The sequence below is a fragment of the Bombus terrestris genome, chromosome 1, assembly GCF_910591885.1.
Source record: "Bombus terrestris chromosome 1, iyBomTerr1.2, whole genome shotgun sequence".
Lineage (NCBI taxonomy): Eukaryota > Metazoa > Arthropoda > Insecta > Hymenoptera > Apidae > Bombus > Bombus terrestris.
Window position 1 is genome coordinate 16,201,403 of NC_063269.1, and position 24,778 is coordinate 16,226,180.

At 33.8% G+C, this 24,778-nt stretch overlaps 4 protein-coding genes and 1 long non-coding RNA gene across 26 annotated transcripts in view; 4 read left to right on the plus strand and 1 right to left on the minus strand.

The window, feature by feature from the left end:
* LOC100644320 (bromodomain adjacent to zinc finger domain protein 2B) overlaps positions 1-12,637 on the plus strand; it is a 214,106-nt gene extending 201,469 nt beyond the window's left edge. For 17 of the 22 annotated variants that reach the window (XM_048404971.1, XM_048405046.1, XM_048405040.1 and 14 more), the window contains 14 exons: positions 927-980; positions 2,014-2,212; positions 2,284-2,403; positions 3,002-3,569; positions 3,996-4,215; positions 4,309-5,050; positions 5,131-5,391; positions 5,490-5,988; positions 6,111-6,456; positions 7,328-7,449; positions 7,525-7,666; positions 7,775-7,905; positions 8,792-9,076; positions 9,275-12,637. In XM_048404971.1, the coding sequence (XP_048260928.1) occupies positions 927-980; positions 2,014-2,212; positions 2,284-2,403; positions 3,002-3,569; positions 3,996-4,215; positions 4,309-5,050; positions 5,131-5,391; positions 5,490-5,988; positions 6,111-6,456; positions 7,328-7,449; positions 7,525-7,666; positions 7,775-7,905; positions 8,792-9,076; positions 9,275-9,452 (3,867 nt within the window). In that variant the 3' untranslated portion in view covers positions 9,453-12,637. The remainder of the gene's footprint in view (positions 1-926; positions 981-2,013; positions 2,213-2,283; positions 2,404-3,001; positions 3,570-3,995; positions 4,216-4,308; positions 5,051-5,130; positions 5,392-5,489; positions 5,989-6,110; positions 6,457-7,327; positions 7,450-7,524; positions 7,667-7,774; positions 7,906-8,791; positions 9,077-9,274) is intronic. The other 5 variants (XM_048405047.1, XM_048405073.1, XM_048405089.1 and 2 more) reach the window with 2 other exon arrangements.
* A 675-nt stretch (positions 12,638-13,312) lies between these two features.
* Positions 13,313-15,897, plus strand: LOC100650994 (NAD kinase 2, mitochondrial). The gene is made up of 6 exons (XM_003393438.4): positions 13,313-13,489; positions 13,952-14,249; positions 14,354-14,677; positions 14,764-14,845; positions 14,920-15,181; positions 15,255-15,897. Exons 1-6 carry the CDS (start codon positions 13,453-13,455, stop codon positions 15,485-15,487), a joined length of 1,236 nt encoding a protein of 411 aa, XP_003393486.1. The 5' UTR covers positions 13,313-13,452; the 3' UTR covers positions 15,488-15,897.
* Positions 15,898-15,986: 89 nt separating this feature from the next.
* On the plus strand, positions 15,987-21,497 carry LOC100651116 (steroidogenic acute regulatory protein-like). Its single transcript, XM_003393439.4, has 11 exons — positions 15,987-16,573; positions 18,136-18,413; positions 18,529-18,609; positions 18,724-18,801; positions 18,899-18,952; positions 19,028-19,160; positions 19,248-19,465; positions 19,549-19,701; positions 19,780-19,884; positions 19,956-20,131; positions 20,206-21,497. Exons 2-11 carry the CDS (start codon positions 18,171-18,173, stop codon positions 20,390-20,392), a joined length of 1,428 nt encoding a protein of 475 aa, XP_003393487.1. The 5' UTR covers positions 15,987-16,573; positions 18,136-18,170; the 3' UTR covers positions 20,393-21,497.
* An 842-nt stretch (positions 21,498-22,339) lies between these two features.
* Positions 22,340-23,404, minus strand: LOC125384957. Its single transcript, XR_007223832.1, has 2 exons — positions 23,261-23,404; positions 22,340-23,058 (listed from the first exon to the last, which is right to left on the minus strand). It is a non-coding gene; the product is annotated as an uncharacterized LOC125384957 (long non-coding RNA).
* Positions 23,405-24,101: 697 nt separating this feature from the next.
* LOC100651358 (diacylglycerol kinase 1) overlaps positions 24,102-24,778 on the plus strand; it is a 148,060-nt gene continuing 147,383 nt past the window's right edge. The window contains exon 1 of the mRNA XM_003393441.4: positions 24,102-24,394. The gene's annotated coding sequence lies outside the window, so the exon portion shown is untranslated. The remainder of the gene's footprint in view (positions 24,395-24,778) is intronic.

Consider the following 24,778-nt stretch of genomic DNA (forward strand, 5'->3'; position numbering starts at 1 on the left):
CGTAGAGATATTAGTTTCTGTTTTTTATATATTTTTGACCTATACAATCAGCTTACGTCCATTCGTCTCTCCATTTACTAATCTGCTAAGCAATTAAATATTGAATTATATTATCTGTTCATTTTTCACTTTTATCATATTTTTATTTTCTTTTTTGTATCTTTCTTTATTTCAATTAAGCATTCATTAATTGTTACTTTTGTAGATTTCGTTTCTCATTGAAATTTTTACATCTCTTTTGGTTTTTTTTTTCATTGTATATTTTTTTTCTCTAAATCCTTCATTTATTTATTAAAAAATTATTTCATTTGACTTTGATTTTCATACGAAAGCAAAGCTACACGACGGTGAGGAGATGCAAAGTTATCGGTTACTTCGTCATTTCCACAGACACACGCTACGTCACACAGTTCTGTTACATATGTGTTTGCTTTTTTAGTTTTGTGATACAGCACTGTAATTTCGTCTCTGTGGTTTCTTGAACGTAGATTTCGCGGCACACTGCCGCATCTCTATGGTTGCCTTGAGTTTTCGTTCCCGTTCGTTTGTGACACAGGCGTGAATTTGGTCTTGACGTAGCTACGGTATGGAATTAGACGATCTACTTGAACGTAACGTAATTACGATTCAAACTACGTTTTTTTCCACAAATAAAATCTATATTTCAAAATGTCTTTGATCGACGTTGATCTAAATATAATAATCGCGAATTGGTCACTATGATGAACACAGATGTCAAACATTCTTTTTTATATGATTTTAAAAAGGAATTCTTAAAAAGGCACTTGAAAATTTATTTCTCATTAAAGATTTAATTTCCCAACGTGATTATAAGACGCGTCAAAGAAACCAAGATGTACTGTTAGTTTTGAGCGCGTAAAGTTAGTTTGAGCACTGGTGGACTGTGGATATGTTTTGTGCCGCAGATGTACATGCAGGAGCTCACCAAGCAGCGCGAGATGCTCTACACCGTCGAGCTGGTATGTCTCATACCCAATCTAGTTTAAGACGACTTCCTTAAAACAGAACAAATCGAATTTTCATCAACTTTAAACTCGTCACTGTCAACACGATGAAAGAAGGAAATAAAGAATAAATCCTTAGTCCGACAATCGATCGATCAAATCCTAATCCACGTACAATACTTTTTCATAAGCCAATAATTTGTCAAATTTGCAGATAGTCTTATTGCGGATTTAAATCGAACTATCGCTTTATCGTCATTTTATCAAGCTTAATTATGGCAAATTATATAGTTGTAATATGGTAAGATTGAATGGATAGCTCGCTAAACGATGAGTAGCGGAAAGGTAGACCGGCTGACGAGTTCAAAGTTATCAGGTTCACTTGTGCATCACTAGTTGAAATTAATCTGCACTCCCAGACTCGTCGGTTTCTCGTCGAGAATCTTAGATCTACCACGAGTTATCGATGATTGAAATCGCATTTGAAAAATAATTTCGCCACGCGAACGACACTAATGCTTTTCGAGAGATCCACGTTCACTAACCAGTCCCCCTCGGTAACGATGTTTATACCCCGTCTCAGTGATATCAGTCATTTTGCATCCTAAGACGCTTCTTTCTCGCTTCGTTCATATCGATATAAAATTCAGATGCTTGCATCTCACGTAATAATAACAACAAAATAGCGAATAAAATATGTAGAAAAATGGAAAAGAAATATTATACTAAATAGAACGCTGTGTGAACATCAAAGCGCAGTGATCATTCGAAAAATAGTAGTCGAAATATCGAACAGTGTGGTTGGGTAAAAGAAGAGTTTTGTGCACGGTATTTTTGAACAAAACCAAAAGTCGAATTGCCGCTATCGAGTTTGTAGCTATCTCTGAAACCAGTATCTTTGGAAACGGTCATAGAGTTTGTCGTAGTCCGTGCGTGTCAAAGTTGTGCTTCTAACGAGATCTTTTAAGAACAATTTTCTCTGCATGGGACGCTCTCTGTTCTATTTTATATTTTTGCTTCGTTAAATTCCTTTCCGTGAATACTTTAGGAGAGAGAACGAAGGAGACAGCACATGGCGTTGGTTCGAGCGTTAGAAAATCGACGAAAAATGGAGGAAAGAGAGAAGAAACGGTTAGAGGCGAGAGCCGAGAGAATAGCGACGAAGGAGAAGCGAGCTGAACAGAGGAAGGTTGAGATGGAACTGATCGAACAGATCAGAAAGCCTGTAGAGGACATGGAACTAACGGGTACGTCTCTGCCAAGCTTTTGTTCCTCGATTATAGAGTTTCTGTGATACAAGGTACTTCTCTGTTTTCAGATCACAGACCACTGCCAGAATTGAAACGACTACCTGGTCTCAAGCTGTCCGGTCAGGCGTTCGCAGACATCGTGATGGTGTTCGAATTTCTGCATAATTTCGGCGAGACTTTAGGCTTCGGTAGGTTTAATTGTTCATTGGTTATTGTGGTCTTTGATTTGGAATAATTTTTCTGAAATAGATTATTGATTTATCGATTAGTGATTATTTATTTAAGTAAACTTCCGTTACTTTGGTTCCTTCTTCGTTAGGATACTGAACAATTTGTTCTTGATACTAGAACTTTCAGGCTGATCAAACGACTAATTCATAATTTCTTGACAAAATATGTAGATAACATTTCTCTGGTACTACATATCTTTTTATGTATCTTTCACTTTGATTTCTTTGGTTACAAGTTTTATACTTTAATCTTCGTTAGTTCTGATATTAGATTGACCAAAAACATGACTTGCACGTCTTTCAAAATTTGCATACACATAAGTCACTCTATTCTACTTTTGGAGCATTAGAATAGGAGAATGAATCAATTTTTCCCTTATTATCAATGATCACTTTGAATTGTGCGTCGAAAAAGATTTTAGACAATTCTAAAGTTAGAAGTAGATGATTCATTGAAGCATTACTGATCGAAATCATTGGCAATCTTTTATTCGTGAGTATTAATCGCACATAATTCTATTAAAATTTATTGATCATATAATCTTCACTCGCTCAGATATGGAATCGCTCCCAAGCCTAAAAAGCCTTCAACTTGCGCTACTAAACGACGAGGAAGCTGAGGAAGAACTCCTTTCCGTGATGACACATCTGTTAGTATGCGCGATCGAGGATCCAGGAATCCCTCAACCAGCAAGACACACAACCGGTCTTGGTCAAAGTCTACGTCAAGCTGATATAACGCACGCTAACATCAGCGAAGTCTTACGAATCTACTTATACGCGAACGCGACAGGAGAAGTGAAGGCTTTGACAGGTGTATGTCTGGAACGAGAACGCGACAAGAAATTCGCAGATCATCATCAGAATGGCGGTGACTACGCCTGTTCAGGCAAGAACGCCCAATTCTACGAACACTTGCACAACAACGAAACATGGAAAATGTCCGAGAGGCTGAGGGACAAACCGTTCCTGGCCTTGAATCCCACGCATAAGGCGCAGATGCTCGCGTTTCTCTGTAACGAGCTATTGCAGAACAAGGCTGTGATCAGACAGATCGAGGGTAGCTTAGAGACGGTGGCTCAATTGAGGAAAGAGAGATTTGTGTTGGATACAAAAATTAGGAAGTAAGTATTTTTTTATGGTAATACTTTCATGTATACTACCACTTGACGTTACTATACTTTTATGTAATTTATACTATCTTAAATATTCAAATAATTTGCTCGCTTTATACTAACTTTGCTTTGAATTTTTCCAACGTATATAAATTAATGATAAATTATTAGTTAGAAGCAACACTTATTAACTTTCCAAGGAATCGTTAGACTATAAATTTACATTACCTATTAGAAGACATTTTATCAGATCAATGATATTACTACAATAATGATACTACTATATAATCACAATAGTGATTATGAAGAATAAAATCATTGCAATTTGATTTATCGGTAATCTTATAATTAAAATACATTTGGTTAAAGGCAAAAAAGTGTCTAGATACTGCATATCTTTGTGATAATGATCGATTCTTTTCCATTTTTTTGTAGATTAAGGCAGTTGCATAGTCGAAAGGTTCGAATGGAAGCGGTTGGTGTAATCGTTAACAAAACTGGAGATACTATTACGATCGAGAAGAAAGAAGTTGACGAAGAAGGTAACACGACGTCGACAGCAGTGGGGACGACACCCACTCCTGATGAAATTCACCACGAAGACGAGGTTGAAGACATGTCCGAGAATGAGAGCGAAGGAACTCAACCCGAGGAGGTAAATTATATAGTTCAATAAATTACAATTTAATAAAATACAGTTGATTGCTCTATTTTGAAAGATGGTTTAATTCTCTTGTGCGTAACTTAGGAGGAGGACAAAAATCTGTCCGGCGAAGAACTGGGTAAAAAATTGGATAAACTGTTGAAACAGTCAGAAGAACAATTGCAGAAATTGAACAGCTCCTCGAAACAGCTACGAGCACATATATTTGGGCAAGACAGAAACTGGAGAAGATACTGGGAGCTGGCATGCGCTGGTGGCATCTTCGTCGAAGCTATGGAAAGCGCTGAACCAGAAATCCTAGAGTTGCAGGCTGAACTAGACGAAAAGTACAAAAACGTGTCGATGGAGGAAAAATCGGAAACGAAGCAGGAGGACACCAAAGTCGAGAATCGCGAGAACGAAGCTCCTAACGACGTAAAGAAGGAGAAAAAATTCAATTCGAGCGAGCAAGAGGCCGACGTCAAGCCTTTGGTGGACAAAACGAAATCTGAAATTGAAGATGTTAATTGCAAGAAAGAACCTATGCAAAACTGCGAGAATTTGGCGAACATGAAGGAAGAGAAAAAGAATGATTTGGATAATTCGATGACCGATGCGAAGACCAACGTCACGTCTGAAGAGATTAAACAAGAAACAGAGATAGTTAGAATGGATGTTGATATCAAAGAAGAGACGAAGAAGGAGAACGACGAAGCAGATGAAGACACGAAACCAGCGGTGAAGATAATGGAAGATAAAATCGTCGAAACAATTCCAAACGGTGATAAGTTCAACCATGTTAACAATCTTCATAATGGAAAAGAATTAAACGGCACCTTTATATCTAGTAAGATTGTCTCCATTTACTGTTGATGTAAAGTATTATTAAATACGTTTTATTAATGTGCTTTACGCTAATAATTCCAGATAATAGCAACGAATCCAATTGGTTCTCGATTTTACCTCGCGAGACTTGCGATACTCCAGGACCAAGTACCAAGCAAATATTTGGAATAGCCGAACCAACCGAACTGAGAATACCAGTATTCCCTCCGCCGACTAGTCCAAATTACGACAGGTGTGACAGTCCAGCTCCTTTGATTTTGACTCAAGACGAAGCAGCGCAACTTGAGTATTTGAAAGTGCATGGTTTACCACCCCCTGGAGAAGCCAAACCAGTACCAAAAGGTAAGTAACATATGCTAGAACTCTAGCTAAACGACACAACTAAAAGTTATGTTTAAGATAAATTCTTAAAACTAACGTCTCTCTTTGTTCATATTTAGATTTGAGATATGGTTGGTGGAGAATAACGGACGTAGACACGTTTCAAGAACTATTGGAGCACCTTCATTCTCGCGGTGTTCGCGAGAAGGAACTAAAACGTACAACGTGGGCGACCATGGAATCTTTCCTAGCTGTTACGGGCAAGATCAACGTGGACCCTGGTAACCTGACTGCTACCGAACTTCAAGCGACACCAGACGAACCTGACACACCGATTCCAAAACCAGACAACCCGGCTGACTGGAGTGAACAAGTCGCATTACGGGTAGATGCGCAGCTTTTGGAACAAGTCGAGGCTCTAGAAGATAAAGTCGCAAATGCCAGCATGCAGATCAAAGGCTGGAAGTTACCTCCACGAGCAGGGACCGAAGAGGCAGAAGAAATTGAGAAACTGAACGAAATGGAGAAAATTAGCGCGGTTGAACAAGCTCGACAAAGGTTACTATCCCTGGAAGCAGCTATTGAAAGGAGATACTTAAAACCACCGTTAGGCGTTTGGTAAGACTATCTACTAGTATTTAGGCCTTACATATCCTAGTTATCTTAGTTCAATATTATTTTAAAATTTAAATGTTCTTCTGTCTGTATTTCAAATTTAAATATATCATTTTAAATTATAGTACTGGAGATCCAAATCTAGCGGCCTTAAAGGCAGAACAAGCGGCTGCTGCGAACGCAAATTCGAATAATTCGGATCAGAGCAATCAAACCCCGATACCTCAAGAAGAAACAACTCCAAGAGGGCTGAACAACTGGCGAGAAGCAACGGCTCGAGCACACACGTCCGCTCAACTCGCCATGGCGCTTTATATGTTGGAGGCCAGCATCGCTTGGGACAAGAGCATCATGAAGGCTGTGAGTCTAACACCAGCTAGAAACTCGGTCTGCGTCAAGCTACGAAACCGCTGCGTCTCACTCAAAGCTACCACTCAATACAATCAGCTATTGACTACTTCTCAGGCCTCTGTGGGTATTCGCACTAACTTACTAACCAAAGAATCCTTTTTACTTCCTGCGTGACTCTTTCGTCCTTCCTTGCACAGTGAACCACAGAGAACATTATCGCTTTCGATGATGATTGGTAAACGTTCAGTCAAACGAAATGCTCTTATCGTGGTATTTTCCAATAATATACATATTTACATACGATTTTGTAAGGAAGTTTAATACGAATTAATAGTAATTTTTACAAGTGCGAATAATGCGGCAGCCATAGTTGTAAATTAGCGAAAAATCAAATATAGAAAAATTAAATTGTTCGATATGCTTTCATCATTGTTATTTGAAATAGTTTAATATTTTATCAGTTCTAAACTTACAAACTAAGTTACTTTAAATTGCTATAATTTGAAAAATGAATAATACGTTAATAAGTTTAATGGTGGTTAGAGTCTAACGTAACGGTAGCATGCAAGAAAATATGCCGCTTTTATCATCTATTCATTTTTTCCTTTATTGCTTCATATTTTTCCTTTTGTAGAGTAGCTTCGATGTTTAGTTATAACGACTTTGTACTATATGCATAATCTAAGCATCGAAATATATCTATTATTCTTTTATCCCGACTCAATCTTAATAACATAATAAATTATAACAATGACGATATGCACGACGCGAACGGAATTAAAATGCTTTACTCTCATTTCGTTAATTGAATATTCCTGAATGTTGATTTATCCCACTTATTTATTGTATTCTTTGCTTATTAACATTTATTGCATCCATGGGGTTTAGCTTTAAATGCTTGAATAATAAAACGCTGAAACATTAAAATTAATTCACCCCGAACAATGTGTTTTAACATTTTAAATTGGAAAATTTTCTTTTTCTGTTACAGAATTGTCAGTTCTGTCATAGCGGAGATAACGAAGACAAACTATTACTGTGTGATGGTTGTGACCGCGGCTATCATACTTATTGTTTCCGTCCAAAAATGGAAAACATTCCTGATGGTGACTGGTAAGAAATTGTATCTTAAACGTACAAGAAATGGTAAAAACTCGTTTTGTAATTAAATGATTGTAAATATCTTAGGTATTGTCACGAATGCATGAACAAAGCTACAGGGGAACGAAACTGTTTGGTATGTGGAAAGAGGGTTGGTAAAAATTTAGTGCTATGTGAACTCTGTCCACGGGCTTATCACACTGACTGCCACAATCCTGTTATGCCAAAAGTAAGAAATTATTTTATCTATTGTTTACAAATCACAGAATGTATTGAGGCTTTCCTTGAATAAAATATCTTTATCTGCTTGATTCACGTGTATACTTGATATTTTCAGATGCCAAGGGGTAAATGGTATTGTTCTAATTGCCACAGTAAACAACCAAAGAAGAGAAATAGTAGTCGAAGGAGTCATACCAAAGGGGCAGGCACCAGAGAAAGTGAAAGTTCTGATCATCCACCAGCTAGGTGATTACGTTAAAAAACCAAACATTGTCAACTCGCTGATTTAACAACGTTTCATACGAAGTATACAGTAGGGAAAACAACTACGAAACCATGACTCAATAATTATAACATTGTTCAGCGAACGTATACGATAAACAAACAATTTCCGATCGAATATGAAACAAAAAAACTGCTTTAAAACGAACGAACATAGAAAGTATACACTGCTCTCATGCGATTATACCGACTTATATCCTCGACTCGTATCGTACATACTCGTCGAAAGTTATTGTTGTAAAGAAGTATTTACTCCATACAGGGTGTTCCACGATAGGTTAATCGTAGTTAATGTTGTTCTTCTACTAACTAAAAAGCAATCACCGATACCCTGTGAATATACCATAGCGTCAGGTCCCTTCTCGTCGGGGGACACCCTGTACTTTGTACAGCGTGTTACGATCATCAAGTATGGGATGGGTATTTTCTTAGAAAATTCGTCGTAACGGTAGTGCTGCCTTCAGGTTCTATGATTACTCGAAAATGTATAATAATAATAATAATAATATAATAATAATAATAATAATAATAATAATAATAATAATAATAATAATAATAATAACAATAATAATAATAATAATAATAATAATAATAATAATAATAATAATAATAATAATAATAAACCATAGAAGGGCAAAAAACGGCGAGAGAGAAAAAAGGGAGACCAAATAAAAACGAGAGACAAAGAGTCAGAAAGACGAAATGTTCCATCGAGAACAACGTAACCGTCTCAAGCAGAAAAAACACGCTCGAGTCTTAATGCATTCGTCCAGAAGCTTTTATGACGGAAAAACCTCCTGCAAACGAGAAAGATAAACGTGCAAATAATTTCTGTTGTTTTGCGTCGCAGTCCAACGCCGTCAACGGCATCGAACACACACGTAGAGGACGTCAGTTCATCGGAACCGGCAACCCCAACTGCTTCGCCACGGAAGGAGGGAAACAATAGGACGCTCACGAAGAAACAGCAACGAGAGTTGGCTCCTTGTAAGGTGCTACTCGAACAGTTGGAGCAACAGGACGAGGCCTGGCCGTTCCTCTTGCCGGTGAACACCAAACAGTTTCCTACCTACAAGAAAATTATTAAAACACCCATGGATCTCAGTACGATCAAGAAGAAATTGCAGGACTCCGTGTAAGTTACACGCGTACCAACGACTACTAGTTAATTGAACGTACTCTCTATTTAGAAATGCCTCTTTCCCTAAACATAAAAAAAAAGTAAACAGTTCACCTAAGATCTCTAGAAAAAAGCTCTAACGTGATCGTCAGCTTCAATCCGAACAAATTGGAAAATTGCCGAATATGTTCCAAAGAGTGCTTCTCGATACAGGTACAAGTCTCGCGATGAGTTTTGCGCCGATGTCAGACAGATGTTCATCAACTGCGAGGTATTCAACGAGGATGACAGTCCCGTGGGGAAGGCTGGACACGGGATGCGCAGTTTCTTCGAAATGCGTTGGACCGAGATTACTGGCGCACCACCTCCACACCCGCAAACGCATAGCTGAGGCTCGGTTCGCTCTCGCAACACCTGCAACAGTTTTGCCCACTTCTACTACTAGAGGATAGATCCCTCGACATAGAGTATCATTAGGAATCGTCCAAGAGACTAACGGCGAGTCCTGTTTTCTCTGTGCTCCGTCGGCCTCGTTCTAGCGGCTGACCGAACAACTTTAATACTAATAGAGAGAAAACAAAAACAGTAATAGGAAGTCCACGAATACGGGTACATCTTCGTATGCGTCGCGTTACGTACGTGTTACACATTCGCCTCTCCTCATCTTATGTACTCGTTACTCACCCGTAATCGACGCTCGCGTGGCTGCTTCTCTCGTTCTAAGTACACACATACCTTAATACTCGAAACTAATCTAATGGTGACGAACGTCTTTAACGGCTCGTACTTCCCCTCTCTGTAGCATCAACGGCAAACTAAAGAAAAAAAAAAACCGCGATGTTGCAAGAATTATATATATATATATATTCGTCGAGATGCCTCTGCTGAACGAAACTCAAGTTACGTTTAACGAACAACATAAGGATTGTTAGTAGGATCATGAGAGAAGTTATAAAACTTGTCATGGCCGGAAGCCGTGACAGAGACTTTACGATATAGATTACATTTTGTGATTCGGAGCTTCTTAAGATCGGCGCGACTAAAAACACCCATGTATGGGAACGCATCTACTCGTTCGAAGCCTCCAAACTCCCTGCTCCCCGAGTAGAAATGAAACAAAATGCAGATGGTCACTGTACTTACTGAATAAAACGAGTAAATTTTTGCCTAAGCGAACAAGAATGTAATTTGCAATTGTATTATACGGGCTTAGTGCCGGCGTGTCGGCAAAAGAAATATTTTGCAAAGTAATGAATGTGAAAAGAAGAGGTATATAAATATATATATAAATATATATAAATATAAATATAAATGTATAAATATGAATATAGTGTATATGTATACTATATAGATAGTCACGTCACACGAACATGCAACACACATACACGTAACACTTCTGCCCACGAAAACGTCAGCACGATAAGGGTAACATTTGCTGTACAGTAAGATATACAACAGAATGACGAAGTCAATCTTCCAATTAAGGACGGAGTTAATGCCATTCCACGGATTCTTTGTCCCTTTCTTTTTATTAATTCGCTTTTTACTTTATTTATTTATGTTTGAATCATGGGTGAACGGAAATGAGGCTTATTTGATTGAATGATTGCACATAAATAGAGTATCTCAATAACTCGACGTGAATTTTTATAAAAAGAAATGTAAATCTCTTTACCTATGTCAAACGAAACTTGATAAGTAATTTGCAAGGGAGAATTAAACCTATAAGACATAGGATAAAATAAAATATATGAACGTTCGAAAATGTAGTCTGTTAAAGTCTGAAAGTGAATGGTTTCTGTTGATTAAGTATGTTTTAATAAATCTGATTTAGCATGACTAAAACTAGTGCTACAGTAACTCAACTGATATCATTCGGATTCAAATATCATATATGAAAGCAATATGAATTAAAAATTCAATTTACCTTAGAGTGAACACAGTACAACTGTATGCGTTGAATGGCAGTCGCTTTTAACAAAGAAAGACAAAAGTTATAAATTTTAAAGCAAGGCAATGGACTATCATGTTCACGTTCTTTTTTTTTTTTTTTAACAAATTAAAGCAGTTTTATCCTACATGGTGCGTAGCGTTACACTGTGAAATGTAAGCGTCGTTGAATTTTATCCGCGTCGAGTTCCGACAGGACCTCGAGTTTGATTGTTCGTAATAATAACGCGAGTTTTTTAAGCGATAATCGATTTCTCGGTAGGATTACAATAATGTAATATCTCACACGCAGTGTACCCGGGACGATGAAACAACCCAAACACGTTTCGAAACGAATATCGTGCGACAGGGCGATGTAAGAACATGCTACGTATGAATGATGGTGTCGGTAGTAAGTCTTGGATTTATTAGATAAGCCGCGGTACCTTCGCAAATGTGACCATCGCACGACGATAAAACGATTAACACAAGAACATTAATGATATCTTGTTTTTTATGTAATTGATGTACATTATTGCTCGTAATAGCGGATAATTATGTAATAACAAAGGTTATAAAGAGAATAGAGAAAGAAAGAGAGCGAGCGAGCGAGAGAGAGAGAGAGAAGTGGTTCGGCCGTAGTGATATGTGCTAAACATTCGTAGTATGTAAAAGTATTAGCTAGATTATAAAATACCGCGTGAAAACGACTACAACGTGAATGACGATTAACGAAATATGCAGGGTGCGGCTGAATACGCAAAATGGATGTATTGTCGTCCTGATATGGTCTAAGAACGATCGGTAATAGTAAGATCGTAACGAGTAAAAACGCGCGTCTTTTTATTATCACTTGTTAATTTTATTTGCAACTATTACGATTATATCAAATGACTATATCATTTTTCAACTAATCTTTTATTTCTCCAAATCAATTAATATATGTACGTCTCGGTATTTTTCTTCTTTAGGACGATCGTTGGTTTTCACAATGATAAATAATATAAAATGTACAATGTTATATATTTTGATACGTGAGCGCATTGTCGGGGCATTTCGCGATCTTACCAAACGTTCTTAGAATACAAGTCGACGTAAACGTATGCGTGAAACATGTGTGTACATCACTTTATGCACGCCTTGCACCCTCGTATTATAGTCGATGCATTAGACATCTCATACATTCAGATACACCACCAATAACAACAAGAACAAATAATTTTTTAAGATTCAATTATTATTTAAATAGTACAGTTACATTGTTAGTATGAATAACGACGCTTTTTATACGAATTTTAGTTTTTAATGTCGATCTTATGATATATTATATGGTATAATGATAATGACAATGGTAATAACAATAACGATAAATGATATCGATAATGGAACAGATTAAAGAGAAATTAAAAACTGCGCAAATGAGAAAGGAGAACACGAAGAGAGAACGAAAGAAAAGGAATGAGTGAGAGTGAGAGAGCGAGAAAAAGAGATTATTGGAAGCCAGAGTGTGTGTTTAAGCTAGATGATTGTCTATAGTATAAACGAAGGCATACAGTAGGTAGCCTCGATGCTATTTAAACAGACTTAATTAATGTATTGCAAATGAATTAATAAAGTGTAAGCGAAGCGTGTATCTGTACAGTGAAATCTTTTTTTCTCAATTATTTCAAAATGTTTGAGTTAGGAATGGAAACGTTCTTTTATGTTATCTCTTATTACTTCGTATTTTGTCAATGACTTTTTTATATCAATATGAATAGACATCGAAGCATTTCCAACTTTTTTTAATACATTTTTTTGACACATTTTCTTTAATACATCTTTAACATGTTAAATACTATGGCGTATTAGCGACCGGAACTAAACTTATCAATGGCACATGGCACATAGAGATCAATTCAAGTATATATTTAAATTTAAAAGAGTCATAATCCTAAAATTTGTAATACTTTTAATATAAAAGTAATATTCTAAAATACTCTAGATGCAACCTAAAATACTTAACTAATTTGCTTTCACTGGGATATGTTTATATTATATGGACATTATGATATTATGGTATATATTATTTTAAAATAAGTGATAGCGCTTCGGCGCTATAGGCAGGATATTTAAAATTTACGCGGCCATTAACGTGTTAACTATGCAATTTTAACTTTCACGCTTAGTAACTTTTCTTTTAATTAATCACTAAATTTAATAAACTATTATTTTATCAATGAAAAGAAAAATTATACGCATTCGTATTTCCCGCGGTCGCCGTACTAGTCTCTGAAAATTTATGCCTGTCATACTGCCGTATATATATGTGTGCTAACTTACATATACATATATGTCATTATAGGTGTAGTATTTACCATTCGTGCCAGTAGAGAGGTTAGAAACGTTTTAACGTGCTTAATATTTCTTTGTTTTGTATTATTTGTTCGCATTTCGTATATCAATTTTTTAAGCAGCATGCGATGACGACTCTTAACCATCTTCGAAAAAGATCTGCCAGTAAGTCAATTATCATTATCAGTAGCGTTTAATTCCATTGGTGACGATACGTAATGTCAACAAGCTCCAATGAAAATTCACAAAACAAAAAACAAATTCTAATAATAACTTTAGTATATATTTTATTTTGAATGATTTCAAACACAAGATTAATTGGATTTATCCGTCAATCAATGGTCTCATTGATAATAATGGAGACATTAAAATGTAATAGTACTGTGAATATGTACTTTCTACACATGAAGCTAATAAATAAAGCCATAACAATAAAAAAATATGTACGTAAATGTTATATAATTTGATATTTCTTATAAAAATCAAAATGAAATATTTGACGGTTGTTTAAATACATTTGTTACACTGCTATGACAAATGTATACAGTTGTCATTTCTCATTATTTATTATTTTGGAGTTTTTAGAAAATCAATCGATAACTTAATTTACACTTTATATTTTTCTAGGAGCTGTACAATTTTTACAATCGCATAAGTACAATGCTTCCAATAATCTTAGGTTATTCCTCCGAAATGAATCGAACTTTGTACCGAAGCGAGTGCTCATTGTGGCAAAATTGTCACGATATCATTTTGAAAAAATACGAGAACCAAACTTGAGTGACGAACAATTAAAGTTTAAATTATTGGAAAGGGGTTCTGATTATGATACAATGATAGCTAGTCATATAGCAACCAAACATGTAAAAAATCAAGTAATTGAAGTCTTAAAGAAACTGAATATAGAATATAAAATAATAAATAGGTAAAAATACATAATTCTTATTCTATGAATCTTTGCTGAGTTAAATATTTGTAAAACTAGTGCTATGTTTATCCTGATTGTTATGCTTATGTATGTTCTATAAGAGAAAATCTAGACAGATCAAATTTTATTTGGGCTGATTTAATTCTTCCGATTGGTGGCGATGGGACGTTTCTGTTGGCTTCAAATATGATATTCGATGACAAGAAACCAATAATTGGTATTAATTCATTTCCGGAAAGATCGGAAGGGTATCTTATGTTATCTCCGAAATATACGACAAGGATACCTGAAATTTTCGAAATGCTAAAGGCAGGTCATTACAACGTAGTAATGAGACGAAGAATTCGTACAACGATAAAAGGAGATAATATTTGGGACCCTCCTTTCCACACGCACGAAAAAGGTCGCGTTGTAGGTGAAGAAAAGTAATAAATTGAGAAAGAGAGAGAATCACTTTTTATATAACAATTTTGAAGACATCGTACATTACAAAAATGTTTTACTATTACAGATTTTACATACAAGATCTGAAGCAAGAAATATCAAATAAGTTACCAAAAAAAAGACGTTTGCCTTGGTTGGCATTAAATGAAGTAAGTTACACGCAAATAAATCATGTGTTCTTTAATAATTATGGATTTAAATTTAACATTTTTTAAACATCTAGGTATTTATAGCGGAAATACTTTCTGCTAAAATAAGTAATTTACTTATAAATTTAAATAATGAAGAGAAATATCATTTGGTAAGAAGTTCTGGCTTGTGTGTTAGCACAGGAACAGGATCAACATCTTGGTATAGATCTATAAATACTGTTAGTCCACAAGTAGTAAAAGAAATACTGAGCCTTTTAGATAAAAAACAAATTGACAATGAAGAGATTGAAAAAATCTCTTCTACTTTCAATGCTGGTTTACCTTTTCATGCGGGTAAGTATAATATTGTATTAAGTAAAAAAGTTATAATAAAATATGTATATATAATATGATATTTGTATTTTAGAGGAATCAAAATTGTGTTATTCTGTAAGAGATATGATGGTAAATAGCATGTGGCCTACACCAAAGTGTCTGCAACCTCGTGGATTTTGTAAAAAACTGACAGTAATATCACAATGTTACGATGCTGGTTTAGTCCTTGATGGTGGCATAGCAGTACCATTCAATTTTGGGACTACTGCAGTATTGGAGACTTATCCTGAAGATTCTTTACGAGCGCTAACCCTTCCAGATTGATAAGTATTTATTTTGAATAAAAATCTAGTTTTGATTTAATTTAAGAAGGTGGGAAATAGTTTAAGTATCAACAGTTTTGATGTATTGAAGATTAACAAGGATTTCACAGTATGTGAAACTTTCAAAGTATGTGAAAACTGTACTTTTGTATCTCAGAATGTTTTGGAATTTTATAAACAGCATTTAATTTGATATATATGTATAATTTCTCAAAGACTACTATAATTTTGTTACGCTTTGCATTCTGCAATATAATTGTGTACATGTATAAGTTAATGTAAACCATATTCCAATGAATAGCAGTAATAAAATCAATATACATAATGTTCATGTAAATGTAATATCAGTGAATTTTTATGAAATTGTATTTCTTAAGAATAAAGGAACAAAAATATTGTTTATACGTAAAAGTTCTAATCTTTTGTTTATTTGCTCAGTTTGTATAATTATCTTTTATAATGTTCATGTGTATCTAGACTAAGCCCATTGTGCGCCTTTTTTATACAAAGATACATTGTCTAATTTAGAATGAAAAATTAAAAGAGCCTTTGTTTAATGCTTTTAAATGCTAAAGTATTAAGTAGAAAAATCTTCAAAACGTGGGAAACGTGTCGGTAATGTTGGAAATGACACTGGAATTCTCCGAGATGTGAGACAATAGAATAGACAGTTTTCTAGATCTATTCTGTGCTGCCCATGTCACCTCATCTATGTTAGTACTAATTATAAATACAAAAGTATTAATTTAAATATTAAAATATATTCGGTAAATATTATTTTTTATACGCAGATAAATTAACTTCTTCCCGTAGAAAAACATCGAAAGATGTCATTATGTTCATCTCCATCACATGGCGCCACCGTTGTCCATATAGTAAAAAATTTATGTGCAACTCATGTAGATAAATTGCTAGATTTGCAAATATTTATCTCTGTACAACGAAACTCGAAATATTAGTGGTGCTGTTTAAAATTAAACATTTCGTTGGAAATTCTTTCCTTCGGAATGATACGCGAGTGGAATATGTTAACGCTTAATTCTTCACTGATGCGATTGGATTTATGAGGACCTACAAGACCTAAACGGTAAACAAGTCATTCATTCATGATTCTTTTTTATTCTAATGAAGACAATATAGTTTTTACATTCTGTATTTATTGAGGTATACAATCCAAAATCTTATACATAGTATTATATTAAAAAATCTGGGAAAAGAAGTTAATTATCTTCAAACTGTCGGTCTGAACGCTTCTTCATAAAGTTTGAGGTTAAAATGTTTCGTTAACGTCAATTCAGCTGAATATACCGGAAGAGATTCTTTTTTATTAGCATTTTATTCATGATTACGGAAGCAGTAATGGAGGAGACTGTATGATTTACACAATAAACATGATTCTATGTATATTTTGAGGAAATGTTTTCTTAGTATTAGTAAGGCCATCGACCGTATCAGCTGTTGCATTTCGTATATATACTTTTGGACCTTGAAATTTACTTGTGTATTTTGTTAAAAAATGAAGCTATTTCTGAAAAAAAGGTATAAAAACATGATTCATCGGATGTAACACAAAAATTATTAAACACATACTCAAACAAATATCTAAAGATAAATAAAATCGTTATCGTGATAAGTATCGAACAAATTTCTGTAAGATAGTGGATAAGAGTAAAAAATTATTAACAGATCTGTTTTCAGTATTTTAATGTGAAAATGTAACTTTTATGAGTCCAATTCATTCGTACATTTCTCATTTATTTTGTATTTCGATCATCGTGAAAAACATGTAAAGTATAGATTCCTTTTATGTGATCGCTTATGAACCAAAAAATGACTTCAGTAAAATGTATGTAATTGAACAACACATATATATAACTCGATATCAGTTGATGCGAATATATATTTATTTGTTTGTATTAATGAACCCAATAAATGTAAATACTTCGATCTAAATAAATAAATAATTCTTTGCTATCGAAATTATGTACATGTACACGAGTATATAAAAATAGAAAAATAATGTTCGTGATAATTGAACTAGATGATGCCTTTGTGTACGATGATCACGTCCTTGTAGGAAAATCAATGATTATAAATATAATTTTCAACTACATAATTCTGAACTTGCTTCTTGTAGATGTAAGTGAAGTTGAAACAAAAATTGCCATGATTATTAGTACTTATTAACTTTTATCTTATAGGGTAGTATAATTTTTATTTCTTAAGAATGTCAATTCGATCACTTGATATCTTATAAAAGAAATTGCGTTATTGCGTATTCCCGGAATCACAATACATATCGAAGCGCATTTAAAAAAACAAACAATAAAAGCCAGTTGCTCACAATAGTACAATAGATTTAAAGTGTTCTAAGTCGTGTACTAATACATTTTTCCAATATCAATATATGCATAAAGAATCTTTTTTTCATTCGATAATTTAAATAAACCAGTAGTCTAACAATGCACAAATATACAAAATAATAAATGTAAATATAACGTGTAAACATGTTATATTATATAATGGCAGAATTCCTAGTATTAGTCTCAAATAATTTCCAGTAGGTATAATATCGATTCGATATATTATTTTTGAAACGTTAATCGTGATTAAAGAGTACTAACCTGTGTTGGAAATTTTATTCTTCAGGTTACTGTTGCGCATATCAAAAGATACGGTAGAGAATGGCAGAAGACGAGAGGCAAATTAGAGCGGCCGCAGAAACCTTGCTGAGTGAATCTATAAACTCCCACAGGAGTTTGTACACTCAACAAAATGTAACGCGAACTCCGGATATCATCCTTAGCGAGGATCTTATCGCGGGTGCCATGCATAACGGGAGGATGTCCAACGTCAGACGCTTCTTTTGCCTCTTCGTCACCTTCGACCTCCTGCTTACTTTCCTCATGTGGCTCATTTGTACAATGGTAAGTTGCACATGTTACCCCAACTAATTCGCAATTGGAGAAAAAACAGCTTTTTCATTTATGTTCGTTTAATCATACATGAAATGTTATCAACTTACCCGAAACGTATATTTAGATTGCCGGTGAGAGTTTGGAGTCCGCCTTCATGAATCAAGTAGTCCATTATCACATAAAAACCTCACTCTTCGACATAGTGGTAAGTACCATGGTAATTATATGGCGATAATTACTCGAAAAAGAACGAAGAACAATGTCCAAAATGACATTCACTTCGTTAAAAACAGAGATTCTAAGGATTTCATCTTCTCAGATGGCAGCGATTTGCAGGTTTACCGTGTTGTTGCTCTTCTATGCTCTGCTTCATTTGGATCATTGTATTATCGTAGCTGTAAGTATCGTAATTTTCTAAACGATTAGAATACGGTTAATCGTAAAATAGTAATATACGATATTGTATAAAAGAAACGCTATGTGATTTGTTACAGTTGACAACTGCCACGACATGTGCATTCTTAATTGCTAAAGTGTTTCTTTTTGATGTAAGTGCCAAGTCTTTGTTTATGCATTAAATGTTTATAATAACAGACTTATTATTTTATCACTTTCATTTTTAGTGGTCGATATGCAACCAACCAGTATTTCAAGTTCTTCTTATCCTTACATCTTTTGTATTGCCTTGGGTGGAAGCTTGGTTCTTTGATATTCGTGTATTACCTCAGGAAACACAAGCCAGAAGTTGGTTTAGAAGTATGATATTTATAATTATTTTCATTATTGAACATTAAGATGAATGTTGCGTATTAGTAGTAAACAGAATGTTGGATCTGATTTTAGATTTTGCGGATAATGAAAGAGAACCGCTCCTCCGAGGAGTTGTTTCGGAATCACGCCAGTATACCAGTGAACCTGGTACGTTTTTTACACCTATGGATTCACCAGCTCATTCTGACCACGAGGATGAAAGTTTTAGAACACCAGGTAATACTTGGGGCTTATCAAAAGCAACTGAAGTATTTCCACCTAAGTCTCTACCAAAACTCACGACAGAGATGGTAAGCAAAAATTGTATAATAAATCCTAGCAAGATATTAGTACGTTTAATAGTCTTTTTTAAACGATTCTTTAATATTTATAGATACAGGACTATAAACGAAGAGCAAATGCATTAGTGCAAACTTGCCACGATTTATTGCAATCTAAAGATTGGCAAATTCAAAATATAATGTCAAATGGTGATATTATCTTTTATATAAACCGTCCTAAGGAAGGCAAAACATTAAAGATAGTAGTAAGTTTAAATGGGATATTAAGTTTATATATATTGGAAATTTTTTATTGTAAAATTGATTTCATACGATTTTTTAAGGGAACTATTGAAGCTCCAGCTGGTATACTCGTAAACAGATTATTCGACGAAATTGAATTAACACCGTCATGGAATAGACTTGTTACAGAATCGAAAAAGTTACAGGTAACATCCTTTTTATTATGTTTTATTTTTTACATATTTATTAAAATGATAAATTATGATTTCTCAATCAGGACATTGATGAAAATACAGATATTGTTTATCAAGCCACAAGTGCCCAAGGAGGAGGCATTATTGGCGCTCGTGATTTCGTTATTTTAAGACATCGTGTGCAGTACGGTAACTATTATATAAATAGTGGAATGTCAGTGCCTTTTACGTCATTACCAAATCGCAGTAACGTCGTCAGGTAAGATTGTAAGATACATCTTTAAGATTGTGCTATATCAAAAACTAATTATTTGTGCTAACGTTTTGTTAAAGAGCTGAGAACAAGCTAAGCTGTTGTGCAGCAGAACAATTACCCAATGACGAGAGTAAATGTCGATTTACGTGGATAATTAACACGAATTTGAAAGGCTGGCTTCCACAAAAAGTTGTAGATAAATCAATGTCTACTGCATTGGTAGATTTCATGTCTTATGTAAGGAAATACATGGATGATACGTAAGGATCAACCGTTTAGTACATTGTAGGTTTCGATATTCGATCAGAAAACCACGGTCTTTCATAATCATTCTCTGGATTCACGTGAGTGAAGGAATTTCGTTTTTTTTTTTATAGCATTTTTAACGTTCCGAAAGTAACGTAATTGTTAATAAAGTCAAATATGATTTTCCTACAATGTTTTCCATATGCACTAGTACAAACTAAATGAAAAATGTAGGAGTATATGAATGTTTGTTTTGTGGAATTAACAGACTGACAAAAGGACGGTAAATGACTTTTTTCCATATTTCGTATTTCCTAATCAGAAATTCAAGTGAAGAGATACTTTTTATAGATGAAATATGTTTAAAAAAATGATTGATGTCTTATTTTCGATACATTTATACAGGATGTTATCGAAGTAGTGGTATAAGAGGAAAGAAAGTGATTCTGCGCGAAAAAAGATATAGAACAAACAAATAATATAAAATAAAAAAATTACGTTTCGTTTTTGAGAAAATCGAGGTTGAAAAAATGTCACTTTACATTTTCGACTTATTTTTTTATATACATTCACTTCCTTTCGGCTTATATCACCAGTTTGGCAACACCCTGTATCTTAAATTAATAGAGAAATTATACATGCGTCTTGAGCAGGCGCCATGTTTTGTAATTACTTTTCAATATATTATGACTTAACTATTATATTACTTATTTATAAGTTATTCAAAAGCGACATTATTCATAACAAAATCTAATCTTTTTACTTATAAATCGTCTAAAATATTGACGATATTTATGACTTTTAACTTTCTGCTTTATTTGTCTTGATAATTCTACTTTGCATCTGTAATTTTTATTTGACTATGTTGAATTACGAATGCAAATTATGTCTAAGTAAAATCACTTTTGTTATAAGAATATTATTTCGAAATATTCATTTAGTTAATTACTTTAAATCTTGATACTTTTGTTAAATTGCAGTGTAAATATACGAACATATACAGATATATAGTGCTTTACACAAATTCTTATTTGCCTATATATTTCATGACGATTAATTATATTTACAATACACGTTTAATCATGATTCATGCATGAATGTGGTTGACTATGTTCATCTTCATTGCATGTGCAAAAAAGCAGAAAAATATCAGGGAAAAGTTAAAGAATAAATAGTTATATAAGTAATTTGACATGAAGAACGTAATGGAATGTTTAACAAAATCTTTTAAAGTATTTTCATATCATTATAATTTTTTAAAAAATATACAATAGCATGATTCATTTTTAAAAGTCGTTTCTCGTATATTTTATTCTTCGTATATTTCTCTATTTCTATAATCGCGTAGGTAGTATTCTTTATTATTTACAAAATTCATTTTATTCACTAGATATATGTAGATTGTAAAAGAATGCATTTGATAAATTATGAATGAAAAATACACAGGGAATGCGCTTATAATATAGTACGTATGTGTGTATGTGTATGTATATATATACATATATAATATAACATATATATATATATATATATATTATATAATGTATATATATTATTATATATTTTTTATTTTATTATTACATTATATCATATAAATATATATATTTAGTAATATGTAATAATACATATAATGATATATAATATATTAAATAATTTAAAATATTATATATTTTTTATTTTATTTTATTATTACATTATGTTATATTATATATATATTTTTTTATTTAATAATGTAAACTATATTATATAATTTAAAAAATATATATAATATAATCTATATATATATATATATATATATATATTAACGTAGTAAACTGTATATTTTAAAACAGTGGAACTTTGCAGAAAGTTATGTTACATCACTTATTCATGACGCTAATGAAGATCATATCAATGAAAATATAGCATTTAATGTTAAGAAATACCTTTTCCACTTCTAATAAAGTTTATTTTTTATCCTAGATGTTATTGCAAATACATGATTGTGCGATCTAGAAACGTAATTATTGTATAGTTACTTTTAATCGCATATATTTGTATGTATATACATAACGGTCCATGTTCCACTAGTCACATTTTTATTCTTGTAGTTAATTCAAATGAAGTTAGTTGTGTGTTCGATATCTAAGTTTGCGAGTCTGAATTATGTTTACAGACAAATAATGATTAAATTGGAGGTCAAGTTTGATCTAATTTTATAAAAATGGCTTAAATAAGGAAAATTGCCTATATGAATTGACGTTGATTGTACCGAAATAATAAAATGTAGCAACTTTCTTTCGCTAAAGAATTTCATATGATTCATTTAATTTTTCCAGAGCTTGTTTCAGTCACGTTTTATGTAGAAAATCTTTCAAATTATATTTTTGGCTGATTATCATTTAGTCCCAACTAAAATTTTTATCTATAGTATAAAGTCATGATGGCAATTCATCGTATAATTCGTGGCATGTATTCATGGTAACTTTTGCGTATCATGCCAATCGATATTGCAAGACATGGTATTTCTACGGAATTATACAGTTGATGTTATAATTGTATTGCTTAACTTGTTTATTTATCAACTCATCCTTTTCAAATACCTGAGTTCCAAACGCTAAAAAAACAACAATGCCCTCTACGTATGCATTCGCATTACACCACGAAAGTGTTTATCCCATATCCGTCACGCTTAAATTCTGTACCTAGTGAATGTAAAGATAAGATTCTGTTATCTCATGTTACAGCTTACCAAAATCTATTGTTATCCGAAAAAGTTATCTTTAATACTCTCGTAAAGTTTTATCCCTCTTGAAGTTCGAAAGTTGAATAGTGTTCTCTCTTTAGTCAAGTTCGCGGAGCAACGATACATATAAATTGCAGTATAACGTGGTAAATCACACTTACCGAAGATCCGAGATCTCATATGAATAATTCGTAAACGAAACTTTGTTGTCGTCTTGAGACATAATCCGTAAGAAAAGTTATCCGTAAGAAAACAAGAAAAGTTATTACAGCGCGCACACATTAATGCGAGCGAAGATGTGGAGTAGTGTCACGTTAAGTGGCCGAACTATGCCTCGATAACTGGCTATCGTTATCCCCACCAGTCATGGGAACTGATTTTATAAAGCGAGGTTTTAATGTTGCCTATGTGAAATAAATGTGTTAGGCTATGATTACATGCGTGTTTTGACGAATTGAATTATTAAAGCAATCAAATATGTGTATAAATTATTACGAGTAGAGTGCAAGTTTTTATGTAAATTCGTATTTTTAAGGGTATAATTAAAAAAGTATAGATTTGATAAAAAATTGTTCTATCTGCCAAGTATTATAGAAAGCACTATACTTTGAATATTATTCATGTATATCTTTTCATACTATGTGCATTCTATACAATTTTACACTTTCAAATTTCCTGCAATAAATGCATAAGAATCCGCAATCTATGAATGTATGTATACGTATATCGGTTTCTAGATGTTTCATTCGTCAGAGTGACAATTTGCTAGAACACATCCACTGTAACCGTGGCCTTAGGTGCCCGTATTACATTCACGCTTAATGAAAAAGAGAGATACTCCAGATTTCTTAGAAGTATACCGCCCTTGGTAACTGACCAGATAAGGTCCCAACCCGCGACCAGTTAGCGAAGTATTACTATATAATCGGTGGGTCGGTCACGTGTATGTGTGTGTGTGTGTGTATGTGTGCGCGCGTGTGGTGTGTGTAAAACAGGTGGCGCTGATGCAGGAGCCACAACCGAAATCGAGAAAGTCAGTCAGTCGGTCTCGCGCCTTACGCGTGTGCTTGTCATGTTTTGTGTTTGTTCGTAGTATTGGGGCGTCGTGTTTCATTATCACGTATTCACATTTAAAACGATTGTCAACGATTTATCGTGACAAGAACATTCTTCCTGTTCAATTCTACGAGGAAAACAACAGGAACTTGCATCTAAACGGAGTGACGCCGGTTCAGGACGATGCCGGAAACGTAAAGGACGCTTCGAAGCGTCTATGACAGGATGATGCAGAAATGGTGAGTGCAAAATAATTGTTATCGCTTTTTCTTCTTCGAACGTGTTTCAATTTTAAAAACGTCACTTAGTTATTTATGCAAACCTTATATATTGTAAGTGAAAGAAAATTACCATTTACCGGTTACAATCGTTCGCTTTATAAGATTGTAGTGATTTGAATCGACGAAAGCGCAACTTTATGCGACTGATTCTGAAATAAACGTAGTTTAGTCGTCTGTAAACGTGTAAGTGTCGAGATTGTTCCTAAAGCGTAATAGTCGTGCGTAGAAAAATGTGATTCTAGGAGATCACGAGTAAGATTTACTAGAACGTTGAATCTGATCGATAAGAATTCCAAGACACGTTTGACAAATGAACATTTTCGAGCATCAATGATTCTTGCA

What these genes read in the sequence shown, in the direction of transcription:
- LOC100651116 (XM_003393439.4), top strand. Translation starts at nt 18,171, where the DNA reads ATGGCAGAAGACGAGAGGCAAATTAGAGCGGCCGCAGAAACCTTGCTG. An exon ending in CTAAAGTGTTTCTTTTTGAT is followed by an intron (nt 18,953 to 19,027) that starts GTAAGTGCCAAG and finishes TTTCATTTTTAG; the next exon opens with TGGTCGATATGCAACCAACC. An exon ending in CAGAATCGAAAAAGTTACAG is followed by an intron (nt 19,885 to 19,955) that starts GTAACATCCTTT and finishes TTTCTCAATCAG; the next exon opens with GACATTGATGAAAATACAGA.
- LOC100650994 (XM_003393438.4), top strand. Translation starts at nt 13,453, where the DNA reads ATGACGACTCTTAACCATCTTCGAAAAAGATCTGCCA. An exon ending in GAATATAAAATAATAAATAG is followed by an intron (nt 14,250 to 14,353) that starts GTAAAAATACAT and finishes ATGTTCTATAAG; the next exon opens with AGAAAATCTAGACAGATCAA. An exon ending in TGGTTTACCTTTTCATGCGG is followed by an intron (nt 15,182 to 15,254) that starts GTAAGTATAATA and finishes TTTGTATTTTAG; the next exon opens with AGGAATCAAAATTGTGTTAT.